This window comes from Cibotium barometz, chromosome 24, assembly GCF_041138505.1.
Source record: "Cibotium barometz isolate CiBa-2024 chromosome 24, ASM4113850v1, whole genome shotgun sequence".
In the NCBI taxonomy this organism is placed as follows: Eukaryota; Viridiplantae; Streptophyta; class Polypodiopsida; order Cyatheales; family Cibotiaceae; genus Cibotium; species Cibotium barometz.
In genome coordinates, this window is record NC_141069.1 from 22,644,012 (window position 1) to 22,669,478 (window position 25,467).

The following is a 25,467-nucleotide window of genomic DNA, read 5'->3' on the forward strand; positions in this document are numbered from 1 at the left end:
GATCCCCTTCTAGGGTTGGGGGCATTTCAGTCAATTCTTGAGGGAATACATATACACATTCACTCCACCATTTAGATTCAAACAAACCTAAGTATTTTCTATAACAAGATAAATTGCTTCTTTCTTCCTAAGCCTTTTACCAACTATAACTTTAGAGACCCAATGACTCCAATACCTTGGACCTTATTTTGATGAAGATCGAAAAAAAAAGAAATGGTTCCCTTATGACAGTGTATATAAGCCAATCCATTCTGAGAATTCCATTATAAATTCCTAAAGTAAGACTTTGAATTTTCATTCAATGGAGTTTTCATCTAAAGTAAATTTAAGGTTGTCCATCTTATGGCATGTGAGTAAAAGTTTCCCACCACTGACTAATTCGACTTGCATTGGTTTACCTTGTTTCTAGTCTATCTCTAATTTTCACAAGTAGGCAGGCAAAATGAAAGAATAAGTGCTTCCAAAATCAATCAAAAGCTCAAATTGCTTACCTTGATAGCTTGCAGGTGCTCGAATAATAAAATATTATTGATTTTAGCCTTGATGCTCAATGGCTGCATGAATCCTACCCTTATTATCTCCTTCCAAGTTGGCCATAGTGATAGCTCGAGCGGCCAACTGATTGAGCTAAAAAATTCCTTCTTTGATTCTCCCATTTCACGAACGGAGGGCCTTGATAACTTAGACAAATTAATTTCAATATAAAATAAGATCTTAAATTAATTATTTTTCTCATAAATTTTCTAAACCACTTAATTCTAATTTACACATTTTACACTGTTTATGTGCACACACACATGTGCTCCCCCAAGCCTTATACATATATTTTTTGTGCATGCAATCCTTAATATGTAGGGTCAAAACTAACCAAGTTTAATATAATTTTTTCTAAGGCTTCTACCTAACTAAGAGTAAAAGTTTCCATATGTACACCTTCTCATTCACATATTATCTTAATTTTAAAAATTAGAAACATCCTTTGTATAGATCTTTAGCACCCTTTACTAAGAGTTGTGGATCTTTACCACCCTCTTTAGCAAGAGTTGCAAAATATTCTACTTTAGGTATAATCCCCTTTTGTCTTAATCGTTGTGAAACTCGAAGTTCCAAATTGATATATAAGACTCTTTTTTATGAAATAGAGCCATATGCATATAGCCACAAAGAAGCCTCATTAGACTAGGTAGCATTTCTCAATTTGCCTACATCATAATCAATGTTTTGGATTGCTAATATTTGTAAATTCTATATTATGAGAGAAGCCATGCTAAAAGAGATAAGACACCTAGTTTCTTGGTTTTGAAATAATTTCATAAGTGACAAAGATGGTTGTGATGGATTTGTGAAGTTTTGGTTCAATGCCACATAAGGGTGCATACAATTATGGATATGTTCATTCCTAAGACATGCTTGAGGAGTGATTCCTTAAATATAATTCCCATGTATTGCAAAAACCATCTAGGGGCTTAAATGTTTTAGGCATATTTTGAAGGCTACTAATGGTATGAGCTTAGTCACATGTCAACTTTGTGTTTTACCGACAATACCAAGTGTATCTATACAAAAATCATATGTTCCCCCATTCTTATATCAACTCATTTGTACACCTCCTTTGTATCATAATATCAAGCCACCACACCCTTCTTTGTACATCATTTAAGCTCCTATCTCGAGAGTGCAAAAAAAATATTGAAAGAAGGCACCATGTGTTTTGTAAGTTGTTTAGTAATAAGTGAGCTTTTATCTTCATTTATTGTGCAAAATATATATTCAAATTTTCTATGAAAGACCCTTGTGTATGTAAGTGTGAGTTCCTATCATACCATACAAAATGTCAAATAGTATAATCAGTTTAAGTCCAATAGTTAATCACTAGAAAATCTCTTGAGATTAAACACTTAAACTAACTTAACCTTCCTTCAAGAAAGGTCACATAAGTGATCGATTTATTTTTCTTTCTATTGCAACATAAATTATAAGACAATACCAACATGCTCCTATGCTCTCTATAATGTATCTCTTCCTCCTACCTAGTGTTCTCCCAAACTCCTCTGCATTCTCCCTTACCTTTTCTTCCCTATGAAGCTAACCCTCTTTCATCCCTCTCACCTTTATCAGCATTCTAATATTCCAACAATGGCCATGGATACCTATGGCATTCTACCATAGAAAAGGGAGTTGACATCTATATTCAGGAGCAACAATCTTGGAGAGGTTCAAAAGCTTAGGGCCCCATTACTCAAAACGTTTTGGCAACAACAAAACAAATCAAGGCTCAATTGATTTCCAAAATTTAGATGTTAGTAATGAGGAAATAGTGGTATCTAATGTGTAAGCTTCATTTTCACATGCATTGTGGAGCTAATTGCTTTACGTGATGTTGAATCATGTGAAGGTTATGAAATTAAATTTAGAAAAGGAGGCTCAAAGGATGATTCCTTGGGGAAGGATTCCTCTTGCTTCCTACACCAAGGCATCATATTCCATGCTAAGATATCACCAAGTGGCATTAAGGACTCACTAGAGAAAAACCATGAATGTGTGCAAGAGATGGCACACCTAATCAATGCTTGAAAAAAAATGTATTCTCAACCAATGAGAATGAAGACAATGCTCCAAAGTAGTCGAGATTTAGCACTAAAGACTAGAGAAACTACAACTAGAACATATAGTATGTGCTCCTTGAAATTCAAGACAATAACAAATTTCAACATATTTTTTAATTTCAACCCAAAAAAAAACACAATAAATTGGGTTATTCGAGCACCGTTTTTGGTGTATGCTTTGGATATCGGAGTTACTTGGTGAGTGTGAACACCCTCTAGAGGTGTGAACAACCCTTATTAAGGTCTACAAAAACAAAAAAGCATGTACTTGGGAAGTTTTGTATCACAATAAGAATATCATTTGAATTGTGCAACATCCCTCTCTTGTGATCTATCACAACTCTCTCTCTCTCTCCACCATTGTCATGGATTGAGCTTCCTCTCTCTCCTTGAACCCTCATCCCTCCTACACTTACATCATGGAAATCTTCCAACCCCCATAGCTTGAGCTCCAGATCTTGTGGAGACCAACATGGTATCAAAGCACGCGTAGCTCTACCATCGCAACATTTTTCTTATTTCTACATTTTAGGGTTTTTGTCTGCATTTTAGGGTTTGTTTCTGTATTTTAGGGTTTGTTGCTGATCAACCATCTTCTACCTATCTGTGTGCCCATCAATGTACTGATTGGCCACCTTCTACTTGTGTTTTCTGAACTGAATCATCATCGCCATGGCTCCATTTTTTATGTTATTGCCACCATGAGCACCAACATCATGGTTGCGTTTTGATGCTGCTCTGCTGTGATCCAACATCATCTACGCCACCTATCATGGCCTCTACCAACCATCGTCCACAACGTATCCTCTGTCCACAGTCACACGTGCGCAGTTCGTACCTGGAATCTCTCTCTCTTTCCCCCTCCCACAATTGTCATGGATTGAGCTTCCTCCCTTCTTGAACCTTCATCTCTCATACACTCACATCATGGAAATCTTCCACCCTACATAGCTTAAGCTCCATATCATGTGGTTACCAACACTGGAGCATGTTAAGTTAGCCATTTGTTTAGCAAAAGGCTTCAATACAATATAGACGCTCAACAATGTGGAACTTGTTAGTAAATGATAATTGCAAGATCATGATGATCAAATTGCAAAATCCATAGCTCTAAAATGTTGTATCGATAGAGCTTTTGAAAAATAGTATTTTGTTTTGAGGTTGTTTTCAATTTTAATTCTTTTGTTATCAATCCTGGATTTTGGTATTTTATTGAGTAATTGTGTTTATGTACTTGGTGGTAAAGTTGAGGCACTTTCTTGATGAGGGATGAGTTAAGGTCCATGCCCAAATCTTGATCTCTTGCTTGACTACAATGAGCTCAAGGTGTTAAAGCTTCCCACTAGGGAAGAGGAGGAACCACATACACAGCTTTCTATGGAGGATGTGCTAAGAACAAAAATGTTAGTGTTTTTTGGGTTTTGTGTCGTGCGTATGGTGCACAAGGCGCATGGGAGAATAGCTTATTGGTGGTAAGGCAACATTCTTGCACTCTTGGGACGCGACTTGAGACAATGTTGTGTGATGTACCTCCTCGCATAATATTTATTTAAAAAAAGGATGCACAAGAGTTTGTTGTGCATAGAGATTTGCTTGACCAAGTCAATATTCTATCGTAGAAAATCGACCCCGAGCTGCTTACTGGTATAGGCACTAGATATCCTTAAATGGGAAGAGAGTACAACATTGTAGAGAGAAAAATAAATGGGAATGAAAGATCATTGATTTTAAGCATTTGTCCTCTCTAATCTTAGATTTAAACCATAATCCTATCAATAAGAAGAGAAAGGAGAGTGAGAATCTAATCTCTACTAACCCTAATTTACAAAAATGACCCTAGCTATAGTGGCTTTGATACCGTGCGTGGATCCTAGGAAGATAAGGAGGATCAAATCAAATTAGTCTAATCATGGTTGGACAATGAGAGTAACTAACGCTTCATCCAAAAGAAAATTGATAACCTAATGAGTCCATAACCACAATAATTTGTTTATTAGAATCTCGCAAAATGATAGGCCAAAGTACATCAATATATAGCTCTATCACCATTAAATGTATGCATGTTTTAAACTCCACATTACAACTTTGTAACTAGCACACACCATGTCGCTAGCACTTTTCATGTGATCCTCTCAAAAGGCAAAGTAACCACTCTTCAACCTTAGAAAACACAACCAAACTAATCCAACATTGCAATTTTGCCAATTGTGCTCAATGCAAATTTGGAGCCAATACATCATGCTAAGCATTATAAGTGATCAATTTGCTTGTCCTTGGGTTATGTCACATCCACCACGAGATTTTCAAATGACTTGAGATGCGAACCTATAGGAACAAAGAAAGCCCATCATTATCCTCCATGTTGGCAAACCTCATGAGCACCATTCTAGCTCTGGAGCTAGTTTTTAAAACAAGGTTCAGTGATGGAGCTAGTTTTTAAAACAAGGTTTACGGATTGAGCAGTTTATTGAAGTGGCAGCCTTCTTTGTTTGTGTATTAAATAATGATGAATCAATCAAAGAAACCACCACAAATGATTAACTAATTTTTATATTAATTCATGATGAATCAAATCAAATAAACTATAAGAATACACAATAACGAAAGCAAGATAAACACAACACAAAGCACTGAATTGTAGAAACAAGTGGAGAGTAAACAATATTATTGCTTACAAACTTGATTACAAATTGATGGTCGTCCGTCGAGAGTAAAAAAGTGTATTCCGGGTAAGGACATCTAGACAAACTCTAGATGAAGGATGTCTTGCTTACAATAGTAACACAATGAGCTCGATGACGAACTAAAACTGCCCAACTAGTCTATATATAGTATCCAAGGTCAGCGTGGGATGTAAAGCAGCTAGGTTGAGCAAACCCACAACTTGGCCCAAACTGACCAACCGACCATATCATCTGACTGGGGCCATATTAGATCATGGCAAATGACCCTACAACCCGGGCTATCTGAGATTGTATGGACCCTCAAACGGACCCCTACAACTCGAGAAATGTGTCCTTGGTTTGCTATCGCAACACTCACTAATGGAGATCACATAGCCCGCACAAGCATGATCTGTCTTACTTGGCAGAGTGCCAAGTCTACATAAGCCGTCTCCTACCGATCTGGCCACACTTGGCCACCATCCAAGCCAAACTCTGAACTTTCGAGCGTGCAAGTGCTCACTACAATGGCTACCCCTCATAAAGGGAATCTTACATAATAGAGCACATTCCCCACCCACAAAAACAACACGAGGGTGGAGTATTGAGCAAATGCTTTTCCAACAAAGACCGCCACAAATGGTGATGGCGTTCTACCAATGGAGCATATAAATCAAGAAGGGCTAACATGACACAAAGTGGTGTTCAAAAGCCTCACCAAAATCTTGAGATTGATACACAAAATGGATGTAAATGCACCATGTCAATGAAATTTATGTTGAAGTGCAACTTGGGGCTACCCACCATCATCAGACAACACTTTCTCCTTTTGGTAAGATTTCTTATGGGAAAGCCTTCTCCCTACCCCCTCACAAGCTTCCACAATGATACCCCAGCACCCGCAACAGTAGACTTAAACCCCGTGGGCATCTAAAATTGGTCATTTTTTGTTCAACGTTTGATAGAAAGTGTGCTAGTCCCTGATGTGAATACACTATATGGCTTTGAAGTTCTTTTATACCATGCATTAAATACATGGGACTTGGAAAAGCTAAAGCCTCAAAGATATATGTAATATTGGTGCACCAACATGATGTTGCCGTGAATCACCAATGAAAGTAGACGAATGTTTGGAAAATGCCACCTGACTTTCACAGAGAACGAATGATGAGGAACTAAGGTTGTCACCTGGCTCGGTTTCTTCTCTGCTGTAAAATTAGCCCCGAGTTGCTTGTTAAGTGTAGACACTAGAGATATTCAACGGGGAGGTGGTGGAAGGTAGCTATCACCACACAACAACAAAAGTTAAGGGCGGGCTGTTTTTTGAAGCATCTTTCTCTTATCGCCTTCATATCTAAACCCTAATCATAGCGGTAAAAGGAGAAGGAAGAGAACCTAATGAGCTCAAAATCACAGAGACCTTGCGCAAGCTTTATTTAATAACAAATCAAGGTATTGAATGGTTCATGTGTGAGTACAGTGTGGACGGACTAATGTGCCCATGCAGTTTGCAAGACCTTGTGCAAACGTTATTTGCGAACAAATGAAGGTATCGAATACTTTTAGGTGTTTAAAAAAAGTGATCTACAGTCCCGACGTGCCCACTTACACTCATGATACAAATACAAAATTCAGCTACTATGTTAACTCAGACCATGTTCACATCCAATGTCTACAGTGTCATATTAGAAATTCACTGCTCTGAGCGCTTCACCACGATGGTCATGGCTTCAATGATGTGAAATTAAAAGACTTGCATTGACAGAACTGTTGTCAACATATGAAGTCTAACCAAGCTAGAGTCCCTAGCGATGCTTTCACAGCTGTCTAGCGGATAGGTGAAGCACCCTTAGCAACCAGCCCATGTCGTATTTCAGAGGCCATGTGGAGGTGATGATCTTCTCTTTCACAAAGAGCAGACGGATACATCTTTTTATATAAAGTTCAGCACCCAAAAGCAACAAGCCACAGTAGGCCGGTGGTAAGAACTTTGCCTCCAGAGGCTCAGGTTACAAGTCCATTCTGATTCAGGCCCAGCATGCCACACACTACATTGTCTGCTCAGCATCTGGCTTGTCCATGCCGGATGGGTTTTTCTTTTTGGCCATCCATGACTGGGCAACAAGGGTGGGACCTGCCTGTGGACCAAGTGAAAACAGGTGGAGATCTTTTTGCAAGTTTGCTACGAAGGGGAAAGATGATGTCCGGGCAGATGCTCTGAATCCTCCCATTACATGTGGACTAGCACACTATAGGGTAATGCATTTGAGAGATGGAGGCATGAAGAAGCATATTTGAAAGGTGGTTATCCATATATACCTAGATGAATCTAGGAACATGCCCGAATTCACCTTTTAGGAACGTGCATGTTATATACTCATGGTAGTCAACCCACAAGACTATATAACTATCAACTCCATTATGCGTATGCATGTAAATGCATACGTGTGCGATCTGCTCTTTCCTTAAGTTGATAAAAGGCACATATCAGCTACTGAAACATATCAAACTTTCATCTAAGAGTTACTTTTCCCTTTATTTATTAATTTATTAAAAAATATTCAAATTGTGAGATGTCATCAAGGACAAGGCCCAACCAAAAAAATCAAATATACATATGCGTATCATATGATAACGCATCATTTACATGTGTACGTGTGCGATCTGCTCTTTCCTTAAGTTGATTAAAGGCACATATCAGCTACTGAAACATTTCAAACTTTCATCTAAGAGTTACTTTTCCCTTTATTTATTAATTTATTCAAAAATATTCAAATTGTGAGGTGTCATCCAGGACAAGGCCCAACCAAAAAAAAAATCAAATATACAAGACCCCCATTTTGAAGACAGCCCCAGTAACAGGGAACTTTTCTTGAGTCAAAATATACAAAAATATATATTTTGAAGTTACGTGGTAAAGTTTTCGCCAAACACTACACAATAGGAGCTTCTTGCTTTCAGATGAGTTCTAAAAACAAAGTTTCATACTTGCTACTCAGTCCTAGGTCATAAAGAGAATTACCATGCTCTGCATCAGTGAACGCTTTTCGTGGGTATTGTCTTACCTGCACAAATTGCCATGCCAATTAGCAACATAGCAAATGGATGTATGTATATGTGTAAGTATGAATATTAACTATGAAGTATTAAGTACGAGTATGAGTATGTGAGTGTGTGTGTGTGTGTGTGTGTGTGTGTGTGTGTGTGTACACACACACATATATATATATCAAGGAGTTAAATATAAATATAAAAGTATGTATATGTATGTATGTATGTAAATTTAAATGTATATGCATATGTATGTGTGTATATGTATATGTATATGTATATGTCTATGTCTATGTCTATGTGTGTGTGCGTTTGTGCGTGCATGCACGCACGCACATACATACATAGTGACACATTGTGTAGTCCTTCCGAAAAACTAATCTAAACAGAGCTGAACTAAACCAAATTACTGACACCATACTGGTTTAATGACATGAGAAGGCTTAAGGTGGGTTGAAATGAGAGTTCAGCATGATGGTTTAGCATAAAAACAAGGGTAATTAGCTAATGATTAATACCAACCAATGGAAGAACATTGGTTTTCACCTGATTTTAGAAAAACTACAAATTGATTTCTGAAGTGGCATTGGTGTTGATGCAGGAACAGTCATGAGGTGCAAATGTGGCGTTGACGTGGTTGCTAGCTCAGCAGGTGGCGCAGGTGGAGGCGACAACAGCGACCACAATGGACGGCAGCTGCAAGAAGTCAGCAGGTAACAGTGACGGCGACGAGGATAGCGATGGACAGCAACGGGCCATGGCAACAGCGGGCGATGGACAGCGGCAGCGGCTACAGGTCATCGGGCAAGAGCAGCACAAGGTGGCGGCGAACTGCAGGGCAACGTTGGAGATGCTAGTGCGGCACAGCATAGGGCAACCCAGGGAGGCGGTGCTGAGCTGATTACTGCATGTGTACAACTACCTCACATCAGGGTTTTCTGAGGAAACAGCTCTGATGCCATGTTGACATTCATGGTACTAGGAGTGCTGGTGTGTGCAAAGACACACACACACAGAGAGAGAGAGAGAGAGAGAGAGAGAGAGAGAGAGAGAGTTGCACAACTCAACGATTGTTGATTGATATATTAGCCTTCACCACTTTTATAGCCTAGAGGTTCATCGACCTCAGAGACTCACATTGAATGCATATTTATCCACTCTCCCAAGAGTGTGTTCACACACATACACTCATAGGAGTGTTCACACACATAGGGACATGTACATATGGCTCTGAATCCCAACAACGGTCACACATGAGAAATGGTTTTGACCACTACAAGTAAGGCCCCTTCTAGAGGACGAGTGGCGTCAACCTTGTCATTTGCTGAAGAGTGGGCAGCCATACCCAAGAGTACAACCAAGCATATGAATGTTGGTCATGTTAGTCCATGCCCACCCGGCCATTTATGGTGTGAACCCTCTCTATCCCTGGGCACTTTTTACCCTGACTAGACACGCGTTTTTCCTCGTGGGAACACATTTTTGTGTGGGCACTTTGCCATAGAGTACTTTAGTACTCATGTATTGTACTTTCATTATCATTATCAAGTACATCTTTTCCAGCACTCCCACGTTTTCTCTATGCTTGAGCTTGTGTGTGTGTGCGTGCGTGTGTGTGTGTGTGTGTGTGTGTGTGTGTGTGTGTGTGTGTGTGTGTGTGTGCAGGCTAACTGCCCTCCTACCCAACATTGGTATTAGAGCCTATCAATTAGGGTTAGGGTTTCACCTGCTGTTCTTCAGTTTTTTTGCTACAGCCTATCGTACACAAGCACATTAATTTCAGCTCGTAAGCTCCGCCAACGACCCATACTGCCCTTGGCAAATCTGCTTGACCCGTACTACCCCTGGCGCTTTTGCCCGCCAACTGTACCTATCGTGAACTGCCGACCTGTTCTGCTCGACCACTTCTGTGCACCGCCCCCCTTGAAGCTGCCGACATGCGCTGCCCTACACTGTCGCCCTACACCGACCTCAAGCTGCTGCCCTGCAGCTTCTGCACAGCGCCGCCCTGACCTACCGCCCTGTGCCGCCCTGCTCTGCTCTTCGTAGCTCTGCAACTACAGCTCCACGGAAAGATTGAACCTGACAAGCATCCACAAAGCTGAAGGAGTACAGATCTACAAAATTTGGGGCATTTGAAATTTTTCAAAAATTTCAGCCCTTATAGCTTTGTGGGATTTGCAAATTTTGACCTGAAATTGCACATTTTGTCTGTTAAAATTTGGGGCTTTTCACCATTGAGCCTACAATTGCAACATTGGCATTGATTTCAACAAATTTGGTGCATAATTGCACTAGAAATTTGGGGATTTTATAGAAATTGACACCATTTGCAAGTCTATTATAGACATTTGCAAGGCATTTTGGATGTTACAGGCACCACATTCACTTGGCATTGGGACATTTCCTCCAATTTTTTAGGGCATTAAAGCATTGGTACAAGTGACAATTGCACATTTGAACACTTTAGCATATTTGCAAGTGCCGGTTCAGATTTGGTCTAATTGGCTGCCTAAAAATTGGGGCTTTTATACATTGAGCCCATTTTTGCAACATTCGACCCATTTACCTTTAATTTTTCCGGGATTTGCGCACTTGCAACTCTTACAGGTGTCAGCTAATCGGCACCTGTATACATTTGTGGTTTGCTGCAGTATATGTATGCCATTGTGGACACTTTGACATATTTGCAGTACAATTGCAGATTTGGGACATGCATATGTATTTCTTGTGGTGAAGGAGTTCCCTTTCAATCCATTGATTATCCTGCTATTTATTTCCCGCATTCTTACAGTTTTGCTGGGCATTGCCTACTCTTGTGGTGACCTGTGACAGATTTGTTTGTTGTCATGGCCAACAATAACAATGACCTCTTTGGCTTGCTGGGATACCTCGGTGGAGTTGTATTCACGTCACAATGAGGCTCGTGTAGCTTACCTTCAGGGCAAGCTTGAGACTGACCGCATGCTTGGAGGTGACTCTATTGATCAGTACCTTACGCATGTGAAAGACATTCGAGAGAAGCTCATTAACATTGATGAGGTCTTGAAAGATGGCTATCTTGTTCAGACAATCTTGCATAATTTGCCCGACTCTTATCAAACATTTGGCACCGCTTTGCGTTTGTTGGCTGGCAATGCACCTAATGCGGTCACGTTTGACAACCTTGTGACACTCTTGCTCAGTGAAGAGCAATCCCGTTCCAACAGGAGGAACATGATAACTATTGAGTCAGCAATGACAATGACTGCTCCCTTTCGTGGGAATCGATCTGGGCCTAAACCTAGTCCAACGGATCCTCCAAAGATAGAGGACAAGCCTGAAAAGAAAAAGCGTTGTAATTATTGCAAGAAAACCGGACACACCATAGAGGAATGCAAAAAGCGTATTGAGAGTGAAAAAAAGAAGAAGCTGGCGTCTTCTTCCACAAGTGCAGATCAGGCCAATTTGGCTACACATGTATCAACCTTGACCATTTCTTCATCTTCATCACCTAGAGAGATGTCTTCTGATGCCGTTGCTTTTGATGACTATGCTCTATAGTCAGTACTTCTCCTAAAATTTAGGAGAGTTGCTATTTTTGGCTCAACTCCGATGGAAATTCTGTTCACGTCATTACATCTGGAATTGAGCAAATACCAAGAGTTCGCGTCATTACATCTAGAATTGGCAAAGTGCCTATGACAATGTCTACCAATTGGGATATTTTTAGAGATAAAAGTTTATGGAAGGACCCATCTCTTAGATTGGGACATGTGGCAGAAAGTGAACCAAAGTGAGACAAGTGGCCTAACACTTGTTAGAAAGTGGATCAAAGTGAGACAAGTGGCCTCACACTTGTCACTTCAGCTTTTGTGTGGCTCTCTACTTGTCATCATAGCCTTCCCTTTCAATTTTCACTCATGGGATCCCCACATCTATAAATTGGAGTCTTCTCTCTTCATTAATGGAGGCTCTCTTGCTGCACACTAGCCTCTACCACCGTTACAAGCTGCCCTAATGATGGCTACTCTCTTTCTTTCTCTCTTGAAGGCTTCCCATGAAGAATACCAGCTGTTGGGGAGTGTTTTGAAGACTTCCATCGTGAAGAAGTACTAAAGGCAAAGGTATTTAATCATTTTTTATGATTTCTAGCCATTGTACTTGTTGTACAAACCCTTGTACTTAGTGTACCAATCCTTGTACTTGTGTACCTACTGTACCAACCATGTACCTGATGTACCAACATTTGTACTTGTTGTACCAACCATTGTACTTGTTGTACCGACTAAATGGAGAGTTGTACTTGCTGTACCAGCTCTATTGCATGAAGACCGTGGTTTTTGGGAAAGAATCAGTACCCACACGGAGGTAGATGGATTATATTGTTGGCTCGGCATTTCTACAGCCTGTGTTTTGGCTTGGTAGCCTCGTGTTGGGCTGTGTTATGGCATTTGTATATGGATAATCCGACATCTCCCGTGGGGAGAGTAAGGCCCTCATGTGTGGGAGAAACAGGAATTAGGGTTAGGTTAATTCATGTGTGGGAGACGTACACAGAGAAGAACAAGGGAGAGAGAGAGAGAGAGAGTTGTGGGGATAAGTCAACTCATCAATAGCATGAGTGTGTGACTCCCCTATCACACATGTATATTGCACTAGTACACATAGTGCACTTAGTACATTAAAAGTACTAAGTGTACTATGTACTATAACTTATGGGCTTGTACACACTATAAGGGTGGGCACAGTGCCTTTACCCCAACAACCTCCCACTTAAAGGCAAAGTGCCCTTAAGTAAAGGAAAAGAAAAAATCAGCATGTACATGATAATATACAAGGCCATATCAAGGCTGAAAATGGCCTCATCCAATGCCCATCAAGTGTCTGCAATGAGAAAACCGCTCCGGAGGCAAACTCTTTGTCAACAGATCAGCCGGGTTGTCATCAGTATGAATCTTAACAAGCTGAATTTGCTTGTTCTCTATCACCTCTCTGATGAAGTGATACTTCACATCCACATGCTTCGTCTTTGCATGAAAGACATGGTTCTTTGCCAACTGGATGGCACTCTGACTGTCACAATGCAACAATGGAATATCCCCTGTATAACCCAAATCAACCACTAACCGAGATAGCCATAATGCCTCCTTGCAAGCCTCTGTGGCTGCAATATACTCGGCCTCTGTAGTAGATAAGGCTGTGCACTTCTGCATCCTGGATATCCATGACACAGCACCTCCTGTGAATGTAAACACATAACCGGTAGTAGACTTCCGGTTATCTGGATGACCGGCATAATCCGAATCCTTGTAACCATGCACTAATGCATCCTGTTTGCCAAAACAAATGCACAAATCCTATGTGCCCTTCAGGTATCTCATGACACCTTTCACTGCTTCCCAATGCTTCTTGCCAGGGTTGGCCATGTATCTAGAAACCACTCCCACTGCAAATGCAATGTCCGGCCTAGTAGCAACCATGGCATACATGAGACTGCCACAAGCTGAAGCATACGGAATCTTGGCCATATCAGCCCTGTCTCTATCTGACTGTGGGCTGTCCATAGCACTGAGTTTCACATATGGAGGCAAAGGAGTACTAGTCTTCTTCCCCCCGTCCATATTGAACCTCTGCAAGACTTTGCCAATGTATTCCTTCTGAGACAAATACAACACATGCTGATTTCAGTCCCGAAGTATCCGCATACCCAAGATGTGATTTGCATCACCCAAATCCTTCATATCAAAGGTTTGATGCAGCCTCTGCTTGAAGGCATCCATCTCTTTACGAGATTTCCAGGCAATCAACATATCATCAACATACAAGATGAGGATCAATAGACTGCCATCCAAAGCTTTCTTGGTGTACAAGCAGTGATCTATGTCACTTCTCCTGAATTTCTGTGATTTCATGAATGTATCAAATTTATGATACCATTCTCTTGGTGCCTGTTTGAGCCCATAAAGACTCTTTTTCAGCTTGCATACAAGCTTCTCCTTTCCACTCACTGCATAACCCTCTGGCTGCTGCATATATATCTCCTCATGGAGATCACCGTGAAGAAAAGCAGTCTTCACATCCATCTGAATCAAGTCCAGATCATCATGAGCAACCAAAGCCAATACAGCTCTAAGTGTGGTCATTTTGACCACTGGAGAGAAGATCTCATCAAAGTCCACACCATATTCCTGCTTAAAGCCCTTAGCCACTAACCTGGCTTTGTATCTTGGCTTTGCATCTGGTGCAACTTTGAGCCTGTATACCCACTTGCATGGCAAAACCTTCTTGCCTGCAGGCAAATGCACCAATTTCCAAGTTCCATTTTTATGCAGAGAATCCATCTCTGACTTCATGGCACGCTCCCAAAGAGCCTTGTCTGCCCTCTGTAAGGCCTCCTTATAACATGAGGGCTCCCCACAGTCAGTGAGCATCAAGTAGTCAACCCCTGGAACAAACCTGTCAGGGGCTCTGGAGGGTCTAGTGGACCTCCGTACCCAATGACCATCATTTGCAGGTTGCTGTCCAGCCTGCATATCACCCATTGGTGGCTCCTGTTCCATGCCATAAGGCTGAAATATCATGCCCGGTATCTCCTCTAACTGTGGTATATCCATAGGGATATCTTCTGCCATCTCTAGCTGTCCATTTGGACCATTTTCAGCACCATTTAAGGGCTGGTTTTCCTGCTGTAATGGCTGATTTACAGCCCTTGGTTGTTGTCCATGATGTCCATCATCATCAAAGATGACTCTGCTAGGCTCCTGTTGCCTTGCAGGCTCCTTATACATGCATGCTTCATCAAAAATGACATCATTGCTGCGTATAATCTTTTTATTCACGGGATCCCAAAGTCTATACCCCATTTCACCTCTGTCACCATATCCTAGGAATATGCATTTGTGAGACTTAGGATCAAGTTTGGTGCGCATTTCCCTGCGTATGTGCACGTACGCAACGCAACCAAACACTCTCAAGTGCTTGTATGACGGAGGCTTCCCTGTCCATACTTCCTCTGGCACTTTCCCACCAAGCCTCGTGTTAGGTGACCTGTTTATAAGGTGAACGGCTGTCATAACAGCTTCAGCCCAAAAACCATGAGGTAACGCAGCATGTGACAACATAGAACGGACCTTCTCCTGTATGGTCCTGTTCATCCTCTTTGCTGTCCCGTTTTGTGGAGGATCATAAGGAGTAGAGAGCTCCCTCTTGATGCCTTTAGCATCACAAAAGTCCTGAAACTGTTTGGACATATACTCTCCACCATTGTCGGAACGCAAAGCTTTCAGTGTTTTGCCAGTTTGATTCTCAACAAGAGCAACAAACTTCTCAAACACTGAGAATGTATCACTCTTCAAACGAAGAGGATAAACCCACACCTTGCGTGTGGCATCATCTATAAAAGACACAGTATTTTGCCCCTCCCAAAGAAAGCTGACACTCATAAGCATATAGATATCCTAGTGCTCCATAAACATTTCTGCTACACATAGTTTATCCGCATTTCGACCACCAATAGTTCTACAAGCATTTCGGCTGCAAATAGAAATCCTGGATCCATGAGATAACCTCTGGCAACATCTTTATGCCTTTCCTTGACCAATGTCCTTGTTCTTGATGGTACATATTCTTCATAGCGTGTAACAGGGGTTAGATAATAAATGCATACTCACCTTCTGCAAAAACTAGACACAAATAAGATCTCGAGATCTAAGCAAATAGAAAAGAATATAGTAGAAAACATTTTAATTAAGGAGGTTAATCATGATTAGCAAGAAATCATGATTAAGAAGGTTAATCATGATTAGCAAAAAATCCCCCAAATTTGGTTACGCCATTCAGATTTTGAAGTGGCTACCCCAAATTTTTGATCCACAGTGACCCATACCCCCCCCCAAAGCTTAGAACAACTAAAAATCAAAGAGATTTCTAGCATTCCACAATCATCATACCCCCCCAAAGCTTAGAACAACTAAAAATCAAAGAGATTTCTAGAATGCCCATTTCTTGATCAAGAAATCAAGAAAATCAAGAAAGTAAATAAAATTTTCAAGAAACTCAAGAAAGATCAAGAAAATAAAGAATTCCAATAATCTCTCAAATTTTCTTAAACAACACATAAGTATGCATCATTCACGTCTACTAGGTATTCCAGGTACTGGCCAGGAAGTTTGGAGCCTAGTGAACTATCACATGCCATAAATCCAAGCATTGTCCACGCATCGAAAACAACACACAAAGTCAGAAATTCAAACATACATCAGTATGCAATGCACAAGTAATGATCCTCCTATTCATGGATTGTCCTGTATGGTTTCATCGAAACCGTACTGAGCCGTCACTAGGACCGCTCAGACTTTACCTCAAGGCCATCTGGTCATTGGGACTGCCCGAGAGTTTATCAATAGTCATTTGGGCCATCTGGTCACATAGACCACCCGACTATGAAATCCAATACAGTCATCTGGGCTATCTGGTCACAATGATTGCTCGACTGCGAAATCCAATTCAGTCATCTGGGTCATCTGGTCGCAATGACCGCTCGACTGCGAAGTCCAATACATCTGGCATCGTTGCCGTCCAATGGATCATTTGGCATCGTTGCCTCCCATATACAAATCTCGTTCTGGCATCGTTGCCGTCCATATACAAATCTTGCTCCTTGGGCTTTCTAGCATCTTGCCTTCCAAACTAGAGCATTTTCAAATAACCATTATAAGCAGAATAATGATCAATTCCAGTTCAATATATACAATGAAGAGGGCTTAGAGATACAATCCCTCCCTCTTAAATCTTTCTTAATAAGAAAAATTCACAAAAATATGTTCCATTATAATCCTAGAGATCCTCATCTAAAACTGTCATAAGCCATAACATAGCCCTCATGATACAAAACTGCTCTAAAAACTTTGTAGCAATAGGTCAATCTGATGATCTTTTAGTCTCTTCAGACTCTTGATCTGTCAAGTTGGGACAATTTGCAGCCAAGTGTCCCTTCTTTCCACATTGGAAACACTTTCCTTCTTTGGTATATTCTTCGAGTTGCTTGAGGAACAATTTTCTTCGAAAGAGTGAGGGTTTGTCCTCACTCTTGCTGTTCTTTTCTTGTGACTCGGTTGTTGATGAGATTGGTCTCTGAACTTCTTCCTTTGAGATAAGTCCCGATTCTCATTCTTTGATTTGCCCACCATCCAAGGCATATATAGAGCTTCGGCTTGCAAGGCTTTGTCTTGGGCTTCTTCCAAGGTTTTAGGACCCATCATATAGACTGCTTGATAAAGCTTTGGTTGCAATCCATTGACAAACTTTTGCATTTCCATCAATGGTGGAATAGGAGTATATGATATAAACTTTAATGAGATGGCTGAAAAGTTATTAAGATATGTTGCCACACTTTCTCCCGCGTTTTGTTTTACCTCATCCCATTCCTATTGTACATCTGCCTCGAAAGTACCGGGAAGAAGAACTTGTTAAACATGGTTTTGAAATCAACCCGTGTAGTAGGTACGGTCCCTTCTCGGACCACTTTTAGCCACCAATCAAGGCGGCATCTTTTAAGTGCATACGGACCGTGCAGAGTTTAGACTTTTCGGAGAAGCCCTCTCCTCCAAAGGTGGCGTCAAACTGTTTGATGAGGGATAGAGCTTTCTGAGTGTCCCGCTTTCCATAAAAAATATCAAACTTTACGCTTTTCTCTCCCGAGTTAAAGTCCACTTTGCTGCTTGAAGGCTCCTTTGCCTTCTTCTCTTTTGCTAGGCCAGAAGAGGCTGCATTTGATAAGGCGAGTCTAGGGATAGCTTCTCTCAGTCCTCCATGAGTGATGGATCGGGTTGCTCTGGGTTCTTCTCTAAAGGTAACCCCTTTACCTCATAAGTATGCTTTACCGGCTTCCACACCTTCGGCTTCGGTGGTCTGGTCTTTGATAAAGTGTTCGAACATCTGAGCTCTTCTCTAGTCTTGTTTCTTCTTGGCTCTCCAAGCTAGGAACCTTGGTTCCCTTCCACAAGTTCTATGTTGGCTTCGTAGTTGTTTCCTTCTTGAGGCCCTTGGTCTCCCTCAACTCTTGACATGGTTCTGTCACCCCTGAAAAGATTTCTTCGAGAGAAATCCTGCTCTGATACCACTATAAGCCCAATGGAGTGTGCAGTGAAAGATGCAACCACGTGTATGAGAGATAAAGATAGAGTGAGAGAAGGGGGGGAGAGAGATCGGAATAGGGATTTCACATGGTACACTGTTAGAATATGCAGCGGAAATGATAACCAAACTTGGGTAGACAAGAGCAAGTAGAATGCAGAAAATAGACAACACAAGAAACACACAAAGATAGGTGTGTAAACTCTTCTCTATACACAAGATCCCGCAGAAAACTGAATGAGGAAGTGGTGGAGGCATGGGGCCTAATTATATGCCCCTATGAGAGCAGTCGGCTAGCACTGAAGGGCCTCCACGACTGCATGAGCAATCGGCCAGCAGAGAAAATGTCCACGACTGTATGTATGACTCTGGCATAGCCAACCATGTTTTCCGTCCACTGTTGGGGATATTAGACACAGTGTGTCCAACAGCTCGTTCACTGCACACTTGTGTGGGAATTCATAGCCAACCAAAGTTTCTGCTGTTCGTGGCGGCATTTTGTTTCGAGGAAACAAGTTAGCGGGTGTTCTCAGCGAGGTGATTCCAATATTCGCGGTGCTAGAGGATCCATGGTTGCATCTTCATCAGCTTATCTTCTTCAGACTCTTGCACACACTGAGCTGCAGAGGGGGTGTTAGAATTAGTGCATCTCAATGTATTTGGCCAGTACCTATTTTATGCAGAGTCACACGGGGACGCGGGGACGGCCCTTAGGGCCGCAGGACGCGGGGACGGGGACGGGGACGGCCGAGGACGGGGACGGGGGGGACGCGGAAGGGACGCGGTGCAGAATGGGGACGCAGAAAGTCGTTCCGGGGACGCGTTCCCGAAACGTGGAACGGGCAGGGAACGCAGACAGGGGACGCCTCCAACGGTCATAAACGGCCAGAAACGGACAAATTTCCAGCTATAAAAGAAGGCACACTTTAGGACTTTTCTCCATACTCAAGTTTGAAGCTTCAAGCCTCAAGCTTCCAAAGTTCCAAGTTCCATTGTCCAAGCCTCAAGGCCCAAGTGGCAAGTTAGCCCTCTCTCTCTCTATATACTATCTACATTGTGCCAACTTCCAAGCCATCTCTCTCTCTCTCTCTCTCTCTCTCTCTCTCTCTCTCTCTCTCTCTCTCCAAGTTCCATGATCCATCCCTCTTGAGACTTGCAAGCCTCAAGAGTCAAGCGGCAACTTGCAACTCTCTATTACACCCTTCTTCCCTCTCTCTCACACTATCATCATTCATGGCATCTCAAGGTGAAGGCGCCGCCGCCACATCTTCCGTTGCGGGCTCTTCACGAAGGAGGCCGGCGGTGCACACATGGTCATGGTGGGATGAGGTCCACTACACTAGTCGTGGAGTGGGCGGTGGTTCAAGGGCATGGAATTGCAAGCTTTGTTCCTACAAGAGAAGTGGCGGCGCCAATAAAGTGCGAGCTCACTTTTTACACGAGGCCGGTCATCAAGTGCAATTTTGCGCACGCATTACTCCTGAGAAGCGAGCAGAGCTTCTTGAGAAGCTCAAGGTTTATGAGGCGGCCGAGGCGGCAAAGAGAGGGTGACATGTTGCCGTTGATCCTCATGATGTGGTGAGAGCACGAGAGCAACCGACGCCAATGGAGGTGGAGAGGAACCCAAATCTTGCTTCAAGCTCTCAACTATTCAAGTCCACCCCATCCACATCGGGTGCCTCCATTCCCATCCGCCGTCAATCCACTCTTAACGAGAATTGGAACCCAAAATTGAAGGATGAGGTGGATAGGTCAATGGCTAGGTTCTTCTACCACGACCACATTGCGTTTCAAGCGGCACGGTGAGAGTCGAGACTCAATTCTCTTCACTCTTTTTTTTTTAATGTCTCATGCTTCAAAGCATTTGTCATATTGCCAAAAAAAGCTAACATGCTACATGGTTTTCCTTACTTAAAATAGGTCTCCTTGCTTCCGTGAGATGGCCACAAAGATCGGGGAATATGGCCCCTCTTATGTGCCACCTTCATCGGAAAAGATTCGCACTACTTTGCTTGATAGGGAGAAGTTGGCCGTTGAGCACGCGGCGGCGGATACAAAGGCAACGTCGGAGACTAACGGAGTCTCTCTCATTGTAGACGGATGGAGTGACACGCGCAAGCGCTCCATCCATGGAGTGGTGGCCTACTCAAGGAGCAAAGTGCACTTCATCGAGTCACATGATGCGAGTGGCACTGGGAAGGCCGTGGATGTGCTTGCCGCGGAATGGGCGTCCACGATCGAGGTCATTGGGCCGGAGCTTGTGGTCGGCATGGTGGCGGATGGAGAGGCGTTAAATAGGGCAGCCGGGACCATTATTGAGTCAATGTATCCATCCATCACAGTTTCTTTTTGCATGGCCCATTGTCTCAACAACCTCCTCAAAGACATAGGTGCCTTGCCATGGATTGCACCCACCATTGAGGAGGCTAACCAGCATGTATCCTTTGTCCTCAACCACCAAAGGCTGCGACATGAGTTCTCTAAAAGGAGCACTCTTTCCCTCCTCAAGTATTCTGAGACAAGGTTTGCATACAACTTCCTCATGCTAGGCCGCTTGTCTACATGTGGCGGAGCCCTAAGAGGGCTTTTCCTTAGTGATGAATTTTCTGCCATGCCGAAGTCAAAATCAGCAACAGGGAGAACGTGCCGAGATCGCGCCGACGATGCCGCTTGGTGGGAGAAGGTGAAGACACTCGACACCTTGGTCAAGCCTATTGTTCACCTTCTACGAGTCATTGACGGCCGTGAACCATGTATCGGCAAGGTCTATGAGGCCATGGATCGCATGATCGAGTCACTCGAGCAGCTTGTGCCAGACAGGGCCGAGTTTGAGGAGATCCACTCATTATGTGAGTCCAAGTGGAACTCCTACTACTCCCCTCTTCATGCGGCAGCCTTTGTGGTTGATCCACAGTTCCAGGGCAAAAAGCAAGAGGCCGACAAGGAAGTAAGCAGGGGATGGCGGATCATTTTGGAGCGCTTAGAGCCCGACCCTACCATCAGGCGGAAGATCAGAGACCAGCTATCTCAGTACAGGACGCGGCAGGGATCTTTTGGATGTTTAGATGCACAGCTTGACCGCCTCAAGATTGGGTCTCCTCTTTGGTGGGAGGATTACGGATCAGATGGGCCGGAGTTGCAGCGCCTGGCTATTCGCATCCTTAGCCAGGCTGTGAGCTCTAGTTGCTTGGAGCAACTTTGGAGCGTTTACAGTCACATTGCCTCTAAGAAGAGGAACCGCCTTGAAGTGCAAAGGGCAAGTGATTTGGTTTTTGTGAGCGCTAACTTGCGCATGCTATGTGCGACAGCAACAGGGAAGGCGGATCCCTTCACCGAATGGGAGATGGCACAGCAGGATCCTGCAGCTCAAGAGCATCTTGAGGAGGTAGAGGAGGAGCTACAGCCTGAGGGGGAGGAGGAGGCTTCAAATGGCATCGACGACTTCGACTTCCAAGCCTCCCGCGAGACTAGCACTTCAGGAGCTTGAGGCTTGACTCTTGAGCCTTGAGCCATCTCACCTTTTTTGTGCCCACTGCCAATGGCCATGATCTATTGTGATCTATCATCTATGATCTATCTAGTATCTCTATTTTGTACCCACTCTTTTTTGTAACCCTCACTGCCCATGAGGCATGTACTTATCTCTTTGTATCTATCAGACTATCAATCACATAATCAGTGTGCCATCGATGTTTTATTAGCGCATTTTGCTCAAAATGACTCTTGTTTTTTTGTCTATTCGGTGTAAAATTTTGTTCAAAGTGTGTCTCTATATGTATGTCATGCATACAACTCCTAAATTGCTTTTAAAAAAGAGGTTTTTTTTTGCCGTTCCCGACCCCGTCCTTGGGACGGCCCGTCCCCGTCCCCGTCCCCATCCCCATGTGACTCTGATTTTATGGGATTTTACCTATTTTTCTCATGATTATTGGTCTTGGGCCATTCGGCCAGCTTCATCATGCAATCGACCACCTTCTGCCTCCCTATATAAAGGGCCTCCCATTGTATACTTTATTCATCCATTCCTTTGCACATTGTTCAACATCTCTTGCTGACTAATCGCCATTGTAAAGCCTATTGCTAATATAAAAGGTGATCTTATCCACAGCTCTCTCTACTCTCTCTCTCTCTAGTTCAATTTATGGTTCCGCTTGTGCATTCTCCAACAAGAAGACTCCTGCAGAAAAGATCAAGGACGGCTTACTAGAGAATTCTTCCAATCAGATGAGAAGGAGCGGTACTTCAGAGAGAATCGTTGTTTTTTCTGCCACCATACGGAACATGCAAAGAAGGATTGTGCCAAATGGCATGTGGAAAAAGACAAACAACCATTATCTACAGTGGCTACCACCACAACAGTACCACTCCCTCTACCCCCACCCTTAACCACCAATGCTGTTCAACTTTTGTCTGCTTTGAATGCATTACCCGCAATGGTATTCGATGATAAGCAAGATGGCGGAGTTAAGGAGCTTCAGAAACGTCTTATCAGAGCTTATGGCACAACGAAGGGGCAACAATTTGTTGTTCTCTTCCTATTGCCATATCATTTGGACGTGGACGGGTTCACTCCCGGCTTACATACCCATATCACCCAGAAAGCTCAACAGTTTATCTTCACAGTCCAGAAGGCTCAGTTTCAGAGGCGTTTCATTGTCTCACCCCTACTCGGGTGCAACATGATCCTTGGGATTCAGTGGTTCCGCCAGTATGCGCCCATTCTAGATTGAAGGTAAGACACCTTCACCATTGTTGAAGGTTTGCCTGAGCCTACTATCATTCACGGGGATCAGAACATTCAGGATATTCAGCTCATTTTCCACCTACAAGCTAGTAGAGCTATTAGAAAGGGAGCTAAGTGTGCGATGATTTATGTCCACCCACGACAGATTGGGACGTTCCAAATGCAACCCAAGAGATACGATCCTTCGTGGGCTTGTGCCAAGCGTATAGCTCACATATAGATCGGTTTTCTAACCTTGCAGCACCATTGACAGATTTGCTCAAGGGAGTGAAGACTAGAAGACAGAAGGTTTCAGTCACAAGTAAGGCTTTAGAGGCGTTCTTTGCTCTGCAAAAGGTAGCTTCCGAAGCACCAGTCCTTAATCTTGTATCATGGGATGATCCCTTCAAGGTCATCACCGATGCCACTAATCTCGCCATAGGAGCAGTTTTGCAATAAGAAGGAAGACCTCTGGCGTATTACAGCAAAAAGTTACATGACAGAGAAAAAAATTATTATGTATATGACAAAGAGTTGCTAGGGGTTATCACATACCTTGAAACAATGGAAACCTTTTCTTTATGAAAGGGAATTTACTGTGAAGACAGACCACCAGGCCTTGAAGTGGTTACAAACTATGCAGAGTGCCCAGTGGAACGATAGACAACACCACTTAAGTCAATTGTTCCAACAATTTGGCGGAATGATTATGTACCAGGTAAGCACAACCTTGTAGCAGACACTCTAAGTCACAAAGGTAGTATTCAGACATTATAGGAGTCCACTGTGTTGGAGATACAGGGAAAAGATTTAGATAGTATGAAGACACAGTATATAGATTGTCCAAAATTTGGAACTCCTTTATTCAGAACCGGGTCATTATACCATTCAGGACGGTTGGCTCTTTTACAAGGGTCAGCTCTATGTTGTCACAATCCTCCAAAGTCTATGCCATGCGGAAGGATTTCTTGGAGCATGATGGATTCACTCATATAAGAGTTGGTGACTTAAATGAGTGATTATAGTTGGTGAATCTTGACTACTGAATTTATGCATTCATGCAAGGGTTGGTGACCCTAGTGAGTGTTTACACTCATGAAAGAGTTGGTAACTCTCTTCAATGAGTATGTGAACTCATATGAGGGTTGGTGATCCTGGTGAGTTAACTGGACTCAAGCAAGGGCAATCGCTCTAGTGAGCACAGTATTTGGATCCGGCATGGGTGGTGCCCATGGTCGCGACTGTTTTGGTGTACAAGATGGCAAGTTTGGAGATTTAATCCAAATCATCGCGCACAAGCATTTGCCTATGAAATGCACTTGCCTGTGTGACTTGTTTTGTTTGCTTGGACATTGCATGGTATTTTGCCTGTGAATGTCCACAGGCATCAGAGACGCTTGAACACCTTGTGGACGCGTGTGTGCACACCTGTTTGGGACTAAGGCAGTGATTTTTATGTCTTTTGTAAGTGGTAAGTGTGCACACTCAACCTTATTTAATTATTATTTCCTTTGTCTACTAAAGTTTATGTTCCCAAACTCTGATTTACGAGTTCTTTAGCTCTATAAAGAGGCAATAACATGTAGAACACCCGTGTATGATCACTTTGACTGCACGATCAATGCTGCGTAAGTACTCTATGTTTTGACTTCTTTGAAAAGTCAACCAGTGAGTAATTTTCCACTTTGACCAAGCAAACAGGGTCCAAATCTTGAAGTTTTTAGCTTAAAAGAATGAGGGAAGAGCACACTATCCAGCTATGATGTCAAAATGGGTTCAGTCTAAAAACCCTAATTTTTACAAAAAACAAGGTATCCACTGGAAAAATGGATGTAGCGAATAGCTCCGGTGTCCAAATGGTGAGGTCAAAGGCTAGATGGAAAGTTTAGGGTATGGGGAACCTAACCCTATGCTCACTTTGCCAAAATCAAGTATTGTTTTTGACTAGACAGCCTTCTTGTCTTGCGGGTAGACTTGACAATTGGAGAAGTAAATGGAGTCCAAAAATCAAACACTTGAGGGCTCCAAACGTAGCCCTTGGAGAGTAGAATGAGACTATATAAACACCTTGAATGCAGCCCTAACCCTCTCGGACTAAATTAGGGTTTAGTGCTATAGTAGAAAACTGTCAAACTTCTCTCCAATCACAATTTGCACTTCCCCTTTGCTTTGGTAATGTCTCAGACCTTATTCAAGGCTGGCCGACTATTTCTCTCTTCTCTAGTGCTGGGTGAGTTGCTTACAGGCTATAGACAGTAGCATACAGGCTCTAGGGCTGGTCGACAGCTTCTCCTACTTCTCTGCAAGC

The 25,467-nt window shown here is 42.7% G+C and overlaps 1 protein-coding gene across 1 annotated transcript in view; it reads right to left on the reverse strand.

Moving 5' to 3' along the window:
* Positions 1 to 7,989: 7,989 nt before the first annotated feature.
* Positions 7,990 to 25,467, reverse strand: part of LOC147625032 (plant UBX domain-containing protein 8-like) — a 43,530-nt gene continuing 26,052 nt past the window's right edge. The window contains exon 12 of the mRNA XM_086818263.1: positions 7,990 to 8,334. Within this exon, the coding sequence (XP_086674389.1) occupies positions 8,227 to 8,334 (108 nt within the window). The 3' untranslated portion in view covers positions 7,990 to 8,226. The remainder of the gene's footprint in view (positions 8,335 to 25,467) is intronic.